The following is a 15,666-nucleotide window of genomic DNA, read 5'->3' on the forward strand; positions in this document are numbered from 1 at the left end:
GCCCCGCTCAGGCCTGACCTGGGCCCGGGCAGAGGTGTCCTTCAGTCCTGCTGTAATGTGGCCAGAGCATCTCAGTCTCCAGAGAAATAGTGACCGTGTGGGACGGAGGTGCCCGGGCCTGGCTCCTCACCCATGCCATAAACTCCCTCAGCCTTCCCCTGCCCCGTAGCAGAAGGGGAGCCTCTGCAGGGACCCGGCAGCTCCTGCGTCCCTGCAGGCCTTGGCGAAGGGCTCGGAAAGGGACTGAAGTGACTCCCAAACACTGCTCGCTTGTTTCCGCAGAGGGGGCTGCCCCGGTTTTCGCGCTCTGTTGCCTTTGTCGCCCTCAGTCAGTTTGAAAATGCAGCTGCATGGCCCTGGCCTCTTTCCTTCTGTAACTTTCCCGCGTGCCGTCTGTTTCCACCCCTCTCTTCCTGCAGTTATTCCTAGACATGGCTTACAGAGTCTCGGGAAAGTTGCCACAGCCCGGCGCATGCCACCGCCTGCAAACCTGCCAAGCTTGAAGTCTGAAAACAAAGGAAACGACCCCAACATCGTTATAGTACCCAAGGACGGGACGGGATGGGCAAACAAGCAGGACCAGCAAGACCCAAAGAGGTGTGAGCGGGGGCCGGGGGCGCAGGTAGGGGGCGCGGGCCGGGGCTCTTCATGTCGCTTGGCTCCCTTCCGGTCTGCGGAGGGCGCTGTGGGCCTCCCAGCCGCAGAGCTGGAGGACGGGGAGATGCCGAAGGAAGCCCCTTTGACCCCGACTCATGCTGCCCAGTTGTTTCTCGCTCGTGCCTTCATTTTTCCTGGCTCTTGGAGCTGATGCAGGGCTACCTGTGCCAGGTACCAGCGTCCCTAGGAAAGGCCTCCTCACCCCAGAGGAGTCACTCAGAGCCAATTCCTTAAGAGCCACTGTGGACAGGGCTGGTGCTCTGGTGGAGTCCTGTGTGCTGGGCTCAGCTCGAGCAGGTGGCCTCCCGGCTGTGGGGCCAGCAGCTTCCCATACAGAGTCCAGCCCCAGGTGCCCCAGGTGCCCCAGGTGGACCCAGTCACGAGGGAGAGCGGCCAAGCATCCTCGTCACCCAGGGTCAGCACAGCCCCTGAACGCTCTCCCTGCTGCCCGCACGGCACCTGAAGCGGCCTTCGGAAGCCCAGGGTCTGGCTCAGAGCTTGTACAGAAGCAGCAGCTTCAGGCCGCAGTGTGCTGGGGCTGGCAGCACGAGGCCCGGCCCGTTCCACCTCTGCCCGGGGCTCCGCTGAGGCCGTTCCCAGACGCCAGAGCCTCCATCTTCCTCCCTCCACTGCGAGTCCTCTGCCTGGGTTCCGGCCAGTGACGAGGCTGCCCAGGAAAGAGGATTTGGGGTTTGTGCTGGGAGTGCCGAGGAGGGCCAGGCCCTTGCGAAGGCTGGCGCGTGGGATCCTGCTGGAGTTTGCTTATTCGGGAACGAAAGCTACATGGCCCCGTCTCGGGCGCCTTCCTGCTCTGCGTCTCGCCTGGTCTGGCTGATGACACAGATCCAGAACGTATCCGCCAGCCACTGTCCTCCTCTCTCACGAAGTGTCCGCGGGGTCTCGTGCAAAACTTCCCTGCGGTTACTGCAGGCAGGGCGCAGAGAGGGAGCAGACAGCTCAGTCAGGACCGTAAGGTAGTAGTAACGGACACAGGGTCCGCAGAGCCACTTAATTTTTTTCCTGACAGATTGCTTAGGCCTCATACTGGCCGATGGTATGGCGTGACTCTTAGGATGGGCAGACGTGTGTGTGGGGTCCAGCCAGGCCATTCTTTTAGTAGCTTTACGGAACCTGGAGAATCGTCTGGCTTCGGAGCGTCAGGGTCCTGTGAAGTGAGAACGGTACCTGGCTCCAGGGCTGGGCACAGGAGAGAGGTGAGACACCACAAGCCAGGTGGCGGGAGTGTGTGGCAGAGACCAGCTGTTGCTGTCACCGTTCTGGTCACGGCGGCACTGGCTGTGACGAGGTGGATGTCATACACGTCAGTGTGGCGGTGACATGCCTGTGCTGCTGGACGCTCTAGAGTGAGGACACAGTGCTGCTCCCTCCCCGTGTCCGTCCGCACCAGCGCTGGGACAGTGTCAGGCAGCGTTCACTGCTGCACGGCGCTGCTCGTCTGCCAGGGCGAGGTCAGGAGTGAGCGCTGGAGCGGGCAGCAGACTCCGGCCCTGGATCTCTGCTGCCCCCGGCCACCCCGCTTGGGGTATCGAAGAAGTGGCGGAGGCGGGGGTGCTGATTGCGTAGAGAACACGGGACTGTGCAGAAGCTCCTGTTTTGGGTAGGTGACGTGAGAGGGGTCAGCGACCTTCCTTTTGTAGCATCGTGACTGGCGATGAGTTACTTGGGTTAAGTAGACCTTGGAAGAGTGCGTACAGGTAGGGTCGGCTTTGGCTTCAGCTCACAGATGAGCCACTGGCCGCGGACAGTCTGTCCCAGTGGGCGGCTGCCCTCCTCGAATCAGAAGGTTGGCTGGCAAGAGTGACAGGAAGGCTGCCCAGTCAGCAGAAGTCTTCCTTGAGGATCTTTCTCGTTACTCTTGAAAGATGGCCTGTGGCCTGTAAACAGACGACACGGCCTTATTTAGAGGGCAGTTTGGCCGCGTCTTTCAAACTTCAGAACATATTTTTACCCAACAGTTCCATTTCTAAGAACGTACACTACTGAATTACACAAAAGTGTGCAAAGATACGTATACAAAAACGTTCATTGCAGTTTTATCTGTAATAGAAAAAACTTGGAGATGGGTAAATTGTGGCCTATCCAATCGTACCGTCTCATTAAAAGAAAGAGGTCCGTATGTGTTGTCACGAAAAGATGTTAGGTACGTTAGGTAAAAAATGAGTTTTGGAATCGTCTGCATGGTGTTATCCCACTTATGTTAAAAAATACTATATTATGTAGAGAAAAATCTGCTGAGTTTCTCTCTGGAGGATGAGATCGTGACGAATTCTGTTATATATATTTACAAACTTATTTTTACTGTGAACATATATTTCTCTTACAAGCCAAGGGAAGGTAAAAAAAAAAAAATCAGAAACATCTGCTCGCACGTCAGAGCAGTCGGTCCGCTGGAGCTGTGAGTCCTTGGTCGGGAGGAGGGCCCAGCGCCCGTTTCCTGCAGTGACTCAGTTTCTCCACTGGCAAGTCCGCCATCACTCATTGTTCACAAAGAGCTTTCAGCTTTTGCAGACAGGAGGCTCGACGAGAAGGCAGGATGTTCTGCCCCGTAGACCTCAGGCATCGTTCCGTTTGTCATTCGCCTTCGCCAGCGTAAGCGTCCGCTGGGGAGCACTGTACCTGTGGGCCAGGGGAGGTCTCGCTGCAGCGGTGGCTCTTGAAAATGCCGAGGGACCTCGTCAGCACGGCCCGTCCGTCTCTGACTGTCTCTGACCCTCACCCGTGCGCTGTGTTTGTCCAGTTCCAGTGCGACGGCCTCTCAGCCGCCGGAGTCGCTGCCGCAGCCGGGTTTGCAGAAATCTGTCTCCAATTTACAGAAGCCGACGCCGTCAATCAGTCAGGAGGTAGGTGCTGGGGACCCCGTCCTGGCCGCTGCTCAGGGGTCGGCCCCGGATGCCCCTGTCGTTGGGGGTGGGTAAGCGTTTTCAGACTTGTCACCGTAGAGGGTGGCTTTGCATGATTTGCCTGCACCCGAGGCAGACCGATGAGTGACTTTAGAAAACGAGCACAGGAAGTCGTCGTGGTCACTGACGTGGTCATTTAATCTGCGGCTTCTGCAGAGAGACCCCAGAGAGTAATCAAAAAAAAAAAAAGAAAAAAGTCAAGCAGGCTCCTTTACCGTTAAACTTCTCGGCATCGTAACGTGCTGACGTGTGCTATGAAAGTCTAAGAAGAGGACAGGAAGGACAGTGGGCCCCACGTTGATCTGTCCCGGGAAACCTTTCTTAACAATGTCTCCAGGGACCAGTAGTGGCTCAGAACACACTGTGGGAAACATCCAGCTATCACCCTTTATTTGTTGATGCATTTAAAATGTTTTTCAACACAGAAAGTCACGATTTAACTAAGCAAGAGCTCATTTTATACTCAGTCCCTCACGTCTGTCTGTGGGTTACAGAGATCATCAGGAGGTCATATTAGCTGGAAGCAGTAAACCTAGGTGAGAAGTCGAATCTTATAGAAGATCAAAAAAAATCTAGACTCAGGTACTTAGCACTTCCCAGCTCTCTTGAAGAGAACTTGAACTGACGTGTTTTACTTTTGTTTTGGGGCCTGGGCAGGAGGCAATATGAGACGTCACTCCCCCATCTGCGGGGGAAATTCATAGATTTGCTGGCAGGATATTCCTCCCCTACCCAACACTGACCTGTGCTTTCGGAATTAAAGAAAAATTTTAAAAATCCTGTTCACGTGAGACTCCATATTCATTGGCCTGAATCCACGCGGGTCTGTTGTCCAGTCAGAGTGTGTAGGGTTGAGTTTGTATGTTTCTCTGAATTCGAATCTGCGATTGTAGAGCCGCAGGTTTTGGTCCTGGCCGTACGGCAGACTTGCCTGGGGAGCTCGTTGAGGTCTGTGTGCCTGGCCCCCCCAACCGGAGGGCCTGGGCCCGGGCGGGCATCCGTCGGAGCTGCTGAGGGAAACTTGTAGGAGCCCCGTCCTGGAGTAGCCCAGCTCTTCTCAGCTGGTATCTGGTTTTCTCTCGCCGGCAGAGGTGGTAGGAGGAGACCCCAGCCCCTTCAGTTTCTGAAGCCTCCCCCTGAGGCTTACAGCAGTCCTACTCTTGGGGCGGAGTTTGCCGCAAAACCAGTTACCGCTGCTTCGCCCTGTGGGCATTCGCTTCCAGTTTAGTGCCTTTGATGGGCGAGGGCAGAGGTGTCACGCCCGTGGCCACAGACAGCAGGTGGGAGGCTACAGCTTGGCCCTGGGGCCCCTCTGGTTCCTGCTGGGTCTGGGGGTGTGCCCCTCCCTGAGGGACTGTCCAACCCCAGCTGCCCGCCCCCTGAGAGGTGGTCTTTTGGCGGAGACCCGTGGGCGTTGCCGGCCACCTGTCAGGTCTTCAGGGCCACCCCCGACGAGCAACCCCCGAGTAGACTGAAGACGAGGGACGGTGGCCACCTTGTGTGTGCGTGTGGTGGCAGGGGGCGGACTGGAGAGGAGGGGTACCCGGGGAAAGGTAATCATTTCGTCAGGCATCTAACCCAGCAGGTGACGAAACGGCTGCACCAGCTCCGTTCCCACGTTCTCAGTGGGGAGGGGGAGGCTACTGCGTCGAATGTCATCGAAAGGCAGATGACTTAATGGTCGAGGACCCGACAGGGTGGGGACACGTCCTGGTCCTGCCTCCCTAGCTCGGTGTCCAAGTCAAGTTGCTCCTTCTGAACGATGTCGGCGTGTGACCAGAACCTTCCCGGGGTGTGGGAGGGTTTGGTTGGGCAAGGTGTGCCTGGTGTCATGCTTAGCCCTCGAGAGCTTTGGGCAGAGGTTAGCTGGTGGGACTGAGCCCGAGCCAGGTGAGTCCAGGTGGGAGGAGGAGGAAGGCCTCTCGCTAGGGCCTGGACCTCGTAGAGTGACAGTAATTATGGAAGGGGGACAGTGGCCCATCCAGTGACAGATCACATTATGGAAGGGGGACAGTGGCCCATCCAGTGACAGATCACGGTATGGAAGGGGGACAGCGGCCCATCCAGCGACAGATCACGTTAATAGAGTGACAGTAATTATGGAAGGGGGACAGCGGCCCGTCCAGCGACAGCTCACGTTATGGAGGGGGGACAGCGGCCCATCCACGACATCTCGGGCGCGTTGGCTTTGCCTGCGATTCTGCTCCTCCAGCAGCAGCGGTGCGGTTTTTGGGACAAGTGCTAGAATGGGAGTTCGCTCCGTGTAGCTAGACAGAGTAGCTCTGAGTGGACAGGAGAGGCCACCTGACAGAATGTTCCGGATCTCAGTGTGAAGGTGGATGTGGGTTTGAGTCCTGACTGCCATACGTACAGCCGTGCGGCTCTGAGCTGGTCACTTCCCCTCCATTCTGCTGCTCCTCCGTTCTGACACCTGACCACTGTGCCAGGTGGGGCGCTGCACGGAGTCTCCCCCATGGTGGGGTGCGGCTCAGCGTGCGATCGCAGAGGTGGGCGCAGTGGCTGGAGCGAGGGTGCGCCCCGCAGGCCCGCCTCGTCCTGACTCACCCCGGGAGTGGGCGGCAGACCCTCGGGCTGGCCCTCTTCTAACCCTCTTGCTTTTTTCAGAATACAAATTCAGTGCCAGGTGGACCAAAGTCATGGGCACAGCTGAATGGAAAGCCAGTAGGACACGAAGGTGGTGAGTGAGTGTGCGTGGCGTTGGGGTAGGAGGGCGGGAGGGGCGAGTGCCTTCTCTGGACGGTTCTGCTTGGGTCTAGCTTGTCGTTGGCCCGGGGCTTGTGGATGTCTTACCAGAGAGTTTCGCTCTGTGAAGCCCTTGCCTTGGCCCCGGGGGTGGGAGTGTGGATTCTGCAAAGCGGGTCAGCTCTTTGCTCTCACTGGTGTCATGGCTAAGACGGCCTTGCTGGGGTGTGAGGCGACCCGGGTGCTTCTTTAATTCGGCTCTGCTTGAGGGAATGGGTGCCTGGCCAGCGCCACCAGGAGGCGTGGCGAGGTGTGATGAATCGGCCGCCTGCTCGCAGGCAGTACCTCTGCTGCGGAGCGTTCGGGGGGCTGTGCCTGACTCGGGAAGCGCCCGGAGTCTGTGGTTGGCAGACCTGGGGTCCTTCAGCGAGGGAAGTGGGGAGACAGCGGAGTGGGAGTGTGCTCAGTTCTAATGGTCGCTGAGCACGGCTTCCAAGGCAGGCCCCGGCGTGGCCTGAGCAGAGGGTCAGCAGGCTCCCTGCAGCCACGGAGCCTGTCCGGAGTGCAGGCCCAGGGTCAGCGGGCGTTGTTGAGAGAAGCCAACCCAAAATGCCTGGTTTTTCTGTGTGAACCCTTCGAATTTTTCAGCGTTAGCCCAAATATTTCCAGCATACTGCTGACCAACTGGGTGTCGCCTCCGAGTGGGAAGCGGGGTGGTGGTGTGCGTGGGTGACTCACGGTCACCCGTGTCGCTGTGAAGCAGCACTCGCTGCCCTTCGTGCCCTCTGTGCCCGGTCCTGGAGTCACCCCTGGCCTTCTGCGAACGTCTGCCAGCCAAGGCTGTGTCAGACTGTCCTTTTGTAGCTTATATTACAGAAGCAGCTACCTGTCCTGTCCGCCTTCCCACGACCTCCCCTGTACCCCGTGTGGGTCGGAAACACCGTGTGGTCGAAGGCTCCGTCCTCAGTCTCCGATGGGGATGGCACGTCAGCGTCCCAGAGGAGCCGTGGGCACAGCCAGAGCGCTCCCGACTTCCCCAGGGGGGCAGGAACGCTCGGCCTCGTCCACTGTGGGTTCTCCAGTCTGGAGGGTGAGGCGGCGGGGCGAGGGCTGAGCAAGCTGAGTCCCGGGGACGGAGCGGCTGCGACGAGCATTCAGTACCCTAAGGTCGGGTCTTTAAGGGGGCTTCTTAAAGAGTGTTCACCAGACTGCCGACAGCGATGCTTTGGTTTTCTGTAGTCTGTCTTTCTGTAAGATTAGAGTTTGAAGTAAATCAGATGTATTAATTTTTATTTAAAAAGAACCAGAAAGACTAAAAAAAAAAACCAAAAAACCGAAAAATGGTGTAAATCGGTACGGCCGCTGCGAAGAGCAGTTTGGCACTGCCTGTCGCGGTATTACGACGTGTCCCTTCTGACCTGCCAGTTCCACTTCGAGGAAATCGTCCTATAAGTTATATTGCCCACGAGTGAAATAACAATTACAAGATTAATAGCCAACGATTGGAAACAGTCACTTGAAATGTCTGTCAAATTATAGTCCTTTAATGAAATACCGTCTGGCTATAAGGAGAAGAAGCAGTTTGTACCGATACGGCAAGATCTCTGGGGTATATTCTTAAATGAAAAAGGTGCCCAGTAGCCTGTAGAGTATGTTAACCGTGCATGCAGAAAATTGGGGTGTGGAGAGATTACACTCCTAAAAGTGTTACATACGTGTAACGGGAAAGTATCTGCTTTTCGAGGGCCTCAGAAATGGGCAGATAGGGCACGAGGATGGGAGGAAGGCTTCAGGTTCTGCCTGTTTGTGGCTGTTTACTTTTGAACCTTACGATTGTATTACCTAACAGGAAGAAGACGATGTAGAAAACAATTCTGCAGGCCCATGCTCTGTGAACACGTGATAGGCCATCTGGTGTGGCAGAACCCAGTAGCCCAGGAGGAGAGAGCAGACACGTGCTGGGCACAGGCAGGGCGGGGGTGGGTCCCCCTCCTGTGCTGGGTGCACAAGTCCATGATGCCATCAGAGCTGTGGGGACTTGGGGCGTGTTGCCCACAAACATTTTCAAAAGGGCTCTTTCTGAGTTGATGGACTCTCTCCGTGTGAGAGGTGGTCGACGGTTCTGTTTCACCTGGAAAGGACCCACGAGGCCTGGTCGTGTGGGTCAGGCAGAGGCCAGGGGCGCACAGCTGAGAACGGGTGGCCCGAGGGGTTGGCGGGCGAACGTGACAGAGCATCGAAGCCCTGCGAACGGGCCGGCTTTGGTTTGAGGTGCGAGTTCTGCCCTTTGTCATGTATCTGTGGAGGGCGAGTTTGATTCACGTGGCAGTGCTTTTGTGACCCTGGAGGCAGAGAAAAGCACTGGGCAGCCTTTTTTTTTTTTTTAACTCCAGATAATCCCGGTTTTCCAGCAGTAGCTTTCATGTTTCCTTTTTGCCGGTTCTCAACGTGATGAAGCGACTGTGAGCGGTGGGGCTCCTACTGGTCCTTGGAGATTGTCTCCCTGGGTCATCGTTGGTGAATAGTGTGTCCAGTTGTGACCCTGGCCGGTTTGTTTGGGCCTGGACCTCCTTACTGAGTGGGATGGCGAAGGCCTTGCCACCCGTGCGTCTGCACTGATCGCTGCGTCCACCCCCGGCAGGGTCCGCCTTAGTTACCGGTCCGTGAATCAGTGGTGCCGAGGTTGCCACGACGAGGAGATTTGGCTTCACTGTCTAGGGCTCCAGGCAGGTCCTAGCCGGGCGTTGTGCTGTGTGAGATTATGTTGCCAAGTTCAACCACAAAAGGACCAGTTCCCACTCTGGACCCTAAAATGCATCGTTTCTTACCGTCTGTTCACCCGGAAGGTGGCGGTCGGTTCCAGCGCTGCGTGCTGTGAGGGAGAGGAGCAGGGTTAAGCAGCGGCTTCTTTAAAGAAGCTTCTAGTGTTGGGGAGTGAATGAAAGAGCCAAGAAACTGCTCCTGGGATCCCGGAGTGACGTGCTCGGCCATGTAGGGCTTCAGGGACTTGGTGGGAAGGGTGGACTGGACAGAGCGTAAATCCAGGTCCGGGCCTTGGGGAGGTTGGGCGGGCACTCTCTGTGGGCATCACCTCCACAGGGAAGGGGTCGACGTCCCGGGGCGGACTGACAAAGACTGCTCGTGTCCATCATCTCGGCCAGCAGAAGGACCTTGCTGCCTTCCAGGAACTGGGGAGCTCTGGCTGGAGCAGGCGTGATAGCTCCCCCCGGCCGGGCCCTTTGTAACCTGCTCCTGTCAGGGGCCCCAGTGCCGCTCTGCTGGGCACAGCGCAGCCACGTCGGGCGGTGTGGCTTCCACGTGTGGACCCCGCCGCAGAGGACTGTCCATGCCCATCTCTCTCGCTCCATAAGTCTTTCCGGTTTTCTCGGCAGGTTTAAGGGGCTCAAGCCGACTATTATCCTTCTCTCCCGAGGAATTTCCGACGCTGAAAGCAGCCGGAGGGCAGGACAAGGCTGGCAGAGAAAAGGGCGTCTTAGATCTGTCGTATGGGCCAGGACCAAGCCTCCGCCCCCAGAGTAAGTGCGCCCGGGCCCACACGGGACAGCGGCACCTCCTCGTCCCTCTGTCCTCGTAGAGGCGTGCCAGCCGTCACAGCGCCGGAGCCCGTGGGGCCGGCCCCCGCCTGGAGAGCATGTCAGCCGTCCCCCTGGCCTCTGCGTTTGGACTTATTCCCTAGGCCGCTCTGGCGGCCACCTCTCCTTTCTTGTCGTTTGGGTCGAGCCAGGGCCCGTTGGCCTTCCCAGCTGTGCTGTCGTCAGATGTTAGTTCTGCTGTGCTTGTGCAGCCCTGGCCAGCACGGACCAAGGGCCAGTTAACTTGGCCCCTGAGTCAGGAGCTTGTTTTCTAAGTCAGCGGTTGGCAGACTTGGCTGAGTGCTGTCAGGATTACTTGGGGAGTGTGTTAAAACGTCCGATTACTAGCACTCGCCATCCCCAGCCCGCCTCGAATCTCTGCTTTTTAACAGGTTCCGCTGGGGATTGTTATGTAGCCCCCCCAGCCCTGGTCTCCACGGCCCCCTTCCCCGGGGTCTGGCCAGGGAGTTGGCAGGACTGGGGAGTGACACTCGCTGGCTGTTTTTTGTTTTGTTTTGTTTTTTTTCCTTAAAACCTTGGATGGGTAGAGATTAAGGCGTTTAGGAATGAGTTTTTCTCTCTCGAGAGCCTGAACTGTCTCTTGTTTTGGGAAGGTGTGGGGGGTGGGCTCGATCAGGTCTCAGAATGTGAGAGACTCGTTTGCTTGTTGTGATCAGTCCCCGAGGTGTCCCAGTGTCAGAGCCAATGTCTTGCACGTGAAACGACCACTGTGCAGCTCTCCCTAAAACGCTGGTCCGCGCTGGGCTTCGTCTGCTCCAGACACATAACTTCAGGTTCCTTAGACGAGAACTGCAGTTTTCTGGGGTTAATTAAGATGAGCTGCTTTGTGAAACTATAAAAATTTAGAAGGAGTAGGAGCCTCTGGGATCAGTTCCATCCCCTCATTTGAGAAGGCGAAGCAGCAGCTGGCCGGAGGGGCGGCCGCAGGGCTAACCGAAGACCACATGCTCGGAGCTGGAGAGCTGGGGCCACCGTGATTTCGTGGCTCCTGTAGTGGGTCCCTCTGTGCTAGGAGCCACACACTCGGGGACCTTCCCCGTTTCAACCTCTAACCAAAAGTTGGCTGAAAAAAGGGTTGGCTCATGTATGTAGTTTCTCCTTGGCCTGTAACCCCACCAGCTCCTGCTACCTTGGACAGTGGAAAGTGTCACCTAAAGAGACCAGAAGCTTTTCATCTGTGCCCTGCAGGAGGGGAGCGAAGGCCTGGAGGGCAGGCCCCAGAGCCCTCCACACCCCGCTGGGCCAGGCCTGGGCCAGGGCGGCTCCTCCTTGTCCCGGGAACCGGGGAGATCTCTCTGACCAGAGGTGCTGCTGCTAAACAGTTAGGAAACGTGTCAGGGCTCACACTAGTTGTGGTGTCGAGTCCGCGCTGAGCGCAGCGCTGACCTCGGGCTGGCCGTGGTGGAGGAGTGTGTCCAGGGCCATCGCGGCAGGGCTGTCGGCTCCTTTGGGGGTCCGCTCCGTGGTGTCTGGTTCTGCTGCCCCGTGAACACTGCACCCCGTCCACGCTCGCCTTCTCTCTGAGTGGACCTGAGTTCGTATTTCTCTTCCAGGCAGACTCCCCTCAGCGAGCTCAGGCTCAGTGGCCAGGTGTCCGCCCCACCTTCCCTGACAGGCTCGACCGGTCCACTCGCCTCTCCCCTTCTTTTGTGTTTGCTTTTTATTTGTTTTGGTGAATGAGGGGGTCCCTTGGCCTTCAGGACCTCACAGTCCCTCCTCCCCCCTCCTCTTTCCTCTCCCTGTTTGCCCCCTTTCGATTTCCAGATGTGACAAGCTGGAGGGAGGGCGGTGGGCGAAACATAATTTCTGCCACGTCTCTGAGCGCCTCCCCAACTGAGCTGGGCAGCAGGAACTCGAGTGCGGGAGACGGCGCCCCCTCCTCGGCATGCACCAGCGGTTCTCAGGACCCCTCTCTCCGCCCGGCCCAGCCTGTCCGCAAAGGGGCGTCACAGTTCATGGGAAATGCATACCACCCACCTACATACCATGACATGCTTCCTGCCTTTGTAAGTCTTCAGAATGCATTTCCCCGCGAAGTCGATTGTCCTCGTCCCCGAGACCCTACGCCGTGTGGTCGCACGTCCACTCCCGGTTCCCCTGCCCAGGCTCACTCTTGGCCCCGACGCCCTGCTCTGGAGGTTTCCATTAGCTTTGCGTTTTCCCTCCCCCTTGTCAAGCCTTAAGGGTGTCTGGCTTCGTTCCCTGGTGACGTGGATGTCATTACTTCTTCAGCTTTGTCTTTAGAAAAAATGAGAGGCAGGTGTTGCCCGAGACACAGGCCCCCAGATTCACTCAGCGACGGCAGGAAAGAAATGGGGAGGTGGGGGCAGGATTGCTCGGGAAACCCCGACTTTCCCGTTCGTTTTTTTGCCCCCATTTTTCATTTTCCAAAACAAATTCTCGTACAGAGTGGAACTTCGACTTTGGGTCATGATCGGAAAAGCCTGTTCATTGATGTTGTGTTTCAGATGTGTTCGCCACAGTCCTCGGAGAACCCGGGCACAGTGGAACGAGGACCTTTCCCCCTCCCCCAGCTCCGCCTGGAACCCCGCGTTCCTTTTAGACAGTTCCAGATGAACGACCAAGATGGGTAAGTAAGGCTCCCGCCTGGGTGAGAGGTTGGGTCGTGGTGTCGGGCTCCGGGCAGAGCTGAAGTTGGGGCACGTGCTTCTTGCTGCTCCCCCAGCATTGGCACTGGGCACGTGCAGGAACGAGGAGGCCGCCTCTCCCGATGCATTTGTTCACTCTGTTTCTTGTAAACGGAGATGATTTAAATGCAAACGCGAACCTTTGCAATCTAGGACTTTTTAAAGAAAAATACTTAGTTTTGCTGTCATCTGTGTACTTGACATGAGTCCGGCGCCTTAAACTCCGCCCCCCTCCTCGCCCTCTCCCTCTCTCATCAGAAAAGAAAACCGGCCTGGAGCGACCCGCCCGGCCCGGCCGTTGAGGCAGCTGGTGGGGCGGGCGCCGCGGCCCACCATCATCAACGCGGAGAACCTGAAGGGCCTGGACGACCTGGACACCGACGCTGATGACGGCTGGGCAGGTGGGCCGCGCCCCCCATGAGCTCACAGCCGGTGGGTTAGGAAGGCAGGGTGAGGCCTGTCTCTGCTTCCTGAGGATGAGAAGCCCGCCGTGGTTTCCCCGGGCTGGCCGGGTGCAGCGGGCAGCGGGCGGCCTCGGTGCCCCGGGTGGTGTCACGGGCACTCGGAGCGGCGTCTCCTGGCCCCTCAATGCTTCCCTTTGGTCTTCGGTCTGGATCTTAGTGCTGTGGTAGATTTTGCTGTTAACATTTTTAAAAGACTTTTTTTTTTATAATGGAAAAGTTAACAAAGCAAAATATTGTAACAAACCCCTAGCTACCCATCGCCCAGCTTCAACAAGTCCCACCGGAGTTTGGTCTATAATTTTGTTTTGAAATCTTTGTTGGCTTTTGATGCCATTCTCGTTTCTTTATCTTCACCCACCCTCACCCCCAGCCTGATGATTTCCTTTTACATTTCTTTTCGTTTGTTTTCAAGTAAATGTTAATTATATTAAAAGGGCACACATCTTAATTGTGTAATTTTGACAAATGGGTACGCTTATGTAACAAACCCCACATCGAGATAGACAGCCTTTCTCGCCCCCGACGGCCCAGGGCCTCCCACTGATGCGTCTTACCTGTTACAGGACTGCAGGGGAATGGGGTCACTCAGCTGTTCCTCTGCCGTAATGTTCTCGAGATTCACCAGTTTTGTGTTATGTACATATCGATAGGTGTTTTCAGTTACTGGGAGATTTCTTTTATACTATGACTTATTTACTCATTCAAAGTTCCATTATGAATAACATATCCACCTCTCAAGTAAATATCTAGGAATGGAACTATTGGGCCACAGGGTACGTGTGCGATTCCGTGTATAAGAACCGCCCACACCTGTTCCCCGGTGGCGGTGCCAGTTCACGTTGCCAGCGGTGGTGTACGAGAATCTGTTGCCCTGCATCCTCACACTTTCGTGTTAGTCTTTTTAATTTTAGCCATGATGGTGGGTGCGTAGTGGTATCCCACGGTGCTTTTAATTTGCATTTCGCGGATGACTAATGATGATGAACACGCTTTCATGTCCTATTTGGCTACTAGTATATCTTTTTTCTTTCTTTCTGAGTGGTCCAAGTCCTTTTTGACATTTCACAAATGTTTCTCCCCATGGTCTGCCTTGTCTGATTCATTTTCTTAGCACTGTTTTAACGAGCAGAAATTTTTCATTTTGATGAAGTGTAATTTATAGATTTGGGTTTTTTACGGTTATTACTTTTGTATCCTGTCTAAAAAACCCTTGTTTCCCCTTGGTGGTGACGATATTCCCTTATGTTTTATAAAACTTCTAACTCAGACTTGATTTGGTCTGCGCCCCATGTTCTGTTAACAGCTGTGAGTGCCGTAAGACGGGACCCGAAGTTCGTTTCTCCTGTAAGGAGATCCAGCTGTTCCTGTCCGGTTATCCGTAGCACTTTCTTCCCCTATTGAGCTGCTTTGGCACCTTTGCCAAAAATCAGTTGCCCGTATAGGCGTAGGTCTATTTCTGGACCTGTTTGTTCCATTGATCTATTTATTCATCCTACGCCAATGCCACACTGTAGGTTTGTAGTACGTCTTAAATTCAGGTAGTGTAAGTTTCCCAGCTCTGTTCTTTTTTAAGATTGTTTAACTATTCTATGTTCTTTTCATTCCCTTCCCTTATAAATTTAGAATCAGCCTGGCAATATTTACGGAAAGCCTGATGGCGTTTTGGTTAGGATTGTGTCAAATTTATTTCTGTGTCACTGACAACTTCATTTTGAGCAGTGACAACTTCATTTTGAGCCTTCCGTCCAGGACCCTGGTGACTCTCTTTATTAGGTCTTTGACTTCTCCCTGCAGCATCGTGTGGTTCCCAGGACAGAGGTCTGGAGCATCCTTTAAGTTTACGCCTACGTATTTTTATGGTTTTTGATGCCATTATTGGGTTTTGTTTTGTTTTTTTTTTAAATTTCGTTTTCAGTTGTTTGATGTTACTATGTATTAATACAGTTGATTTTTGTGCTTTGACCTTGTCCCAGACACTTTGCCAAATGCACTCATCAGTTTTACTAGTTTTTGTTGCGTTTTTAGAATTTTCTACATAAACAACATATCACCTATCAATAGAGACAGCTTTATGTCTTCTTTTTCAGATGATATGCCTTTTATTTCTTTTTCTTGCTTTTTTTGCACTGTGGTGCTTTCCGGTACTATGTTGAATAAGAGTGCTGAGAGTGGACATCCTTGTCTTGTTCCTGATCTCTAGGGAAAAACAGTCTTTCACCTTTAAGTTTAATGCTAGCTGTAGTTTTTTTAGAGGTGTTCTTTACTAAGTTGAGGGAGTTTCCCCTCTCTTCCTAGTTTTCTGAGAGTTTCTATCTTGAATGAGTGTTGGATTTTGCCAAATAATTTTGCTCTATCAATTGATCTGATCATATAATTCTTATTTAGCCTGTTGATATGTTGGAGTACATTGATTTTTCAAATATTGAACAAGCCTTGCATTCCTGGAATAAACCCTCAGTGGAATAAAATATCCACTTTGTCATGATGTTTAATTCTTTTTCTATATTGCTGAATTCTATTTGCTAATATTTTGTTAAACACTTTTGTGTCTATATTTATGAAAGATGTTAATCTGTAGGTTTTATTTTTGTATTATCTTTGTCTAGTTTGGTATTAGTGTGATACTGACTTCATAAATGGATTGGAGGCGTCTTCCCTC

The 15,666-nt window shown here is 54.5% G+C and overlaps 1 protein-coding gene across 10 annotated transcripts in view; it reads left to right on the forward strand.

Moving 5' to 3' along the window:
* PRRC2B (proline rich coiled-coil 2B) overlaps nucleotides 1-15,666 on the forward strand; it is an 80,214-nt gene that overhangs the window by 24,863 nt on the left and 39,685 nt on the right. For 9 of the 10 annotated variants that reach the window (XM_015594194.2, XM_025051177.1, XM_015594193.2 and 6 more), the window contains exons 3-9: nucleotides 420-597; nucleotides 3,416-3,518; nucleotides 6,204-6,276; nucleotides 9,674-9,817; nucleotides 11,660-11,901; nucleotides 12,364-12,485; nucleotides 12,802-12,944. In XM_015594194.2, the coding sequence (XP_015449680.1) occupies nucleotides 420-597; nucleotides 3,416-3,518; nucleotides 6,204-6,276; nucleotides 9,674-9,817; nucleotides 11,660-11,901; nucleotides 12,364-12,485; nucleotides 12,802-12,944 (1,005 nt within the window). Of the gene's footprint in view, nucleotides 1-419; nucleotides 598-3,415; nucleotides 3,519-6,203; nucleotides 6,277-9,673; nucleotides 9,818-11,659; nucleotides 11,902-12,363; nucleotides 12,486-12,801; nucleotides 12,945-15,666 lie in introns of those variants that run through there. The other variant, XM_025051179.1, reaches the window with a different exon arrangement.

The sequence above is a fragment of the Pteropus alecto genome, unplaced genomic scaffold (genome assembly GCF_000325575.1).
Source record: "Pteropus alecto unplaced genomic scaffold, ASM32557v1 scaffold67, whole genome shotgun sequence".
Lineage (NCBI taxonomy): Eukaryota > Metazoa > Chordata > Mammalia > Chiroptera > Pteropodidae > Pteropus > Pteropus alecto.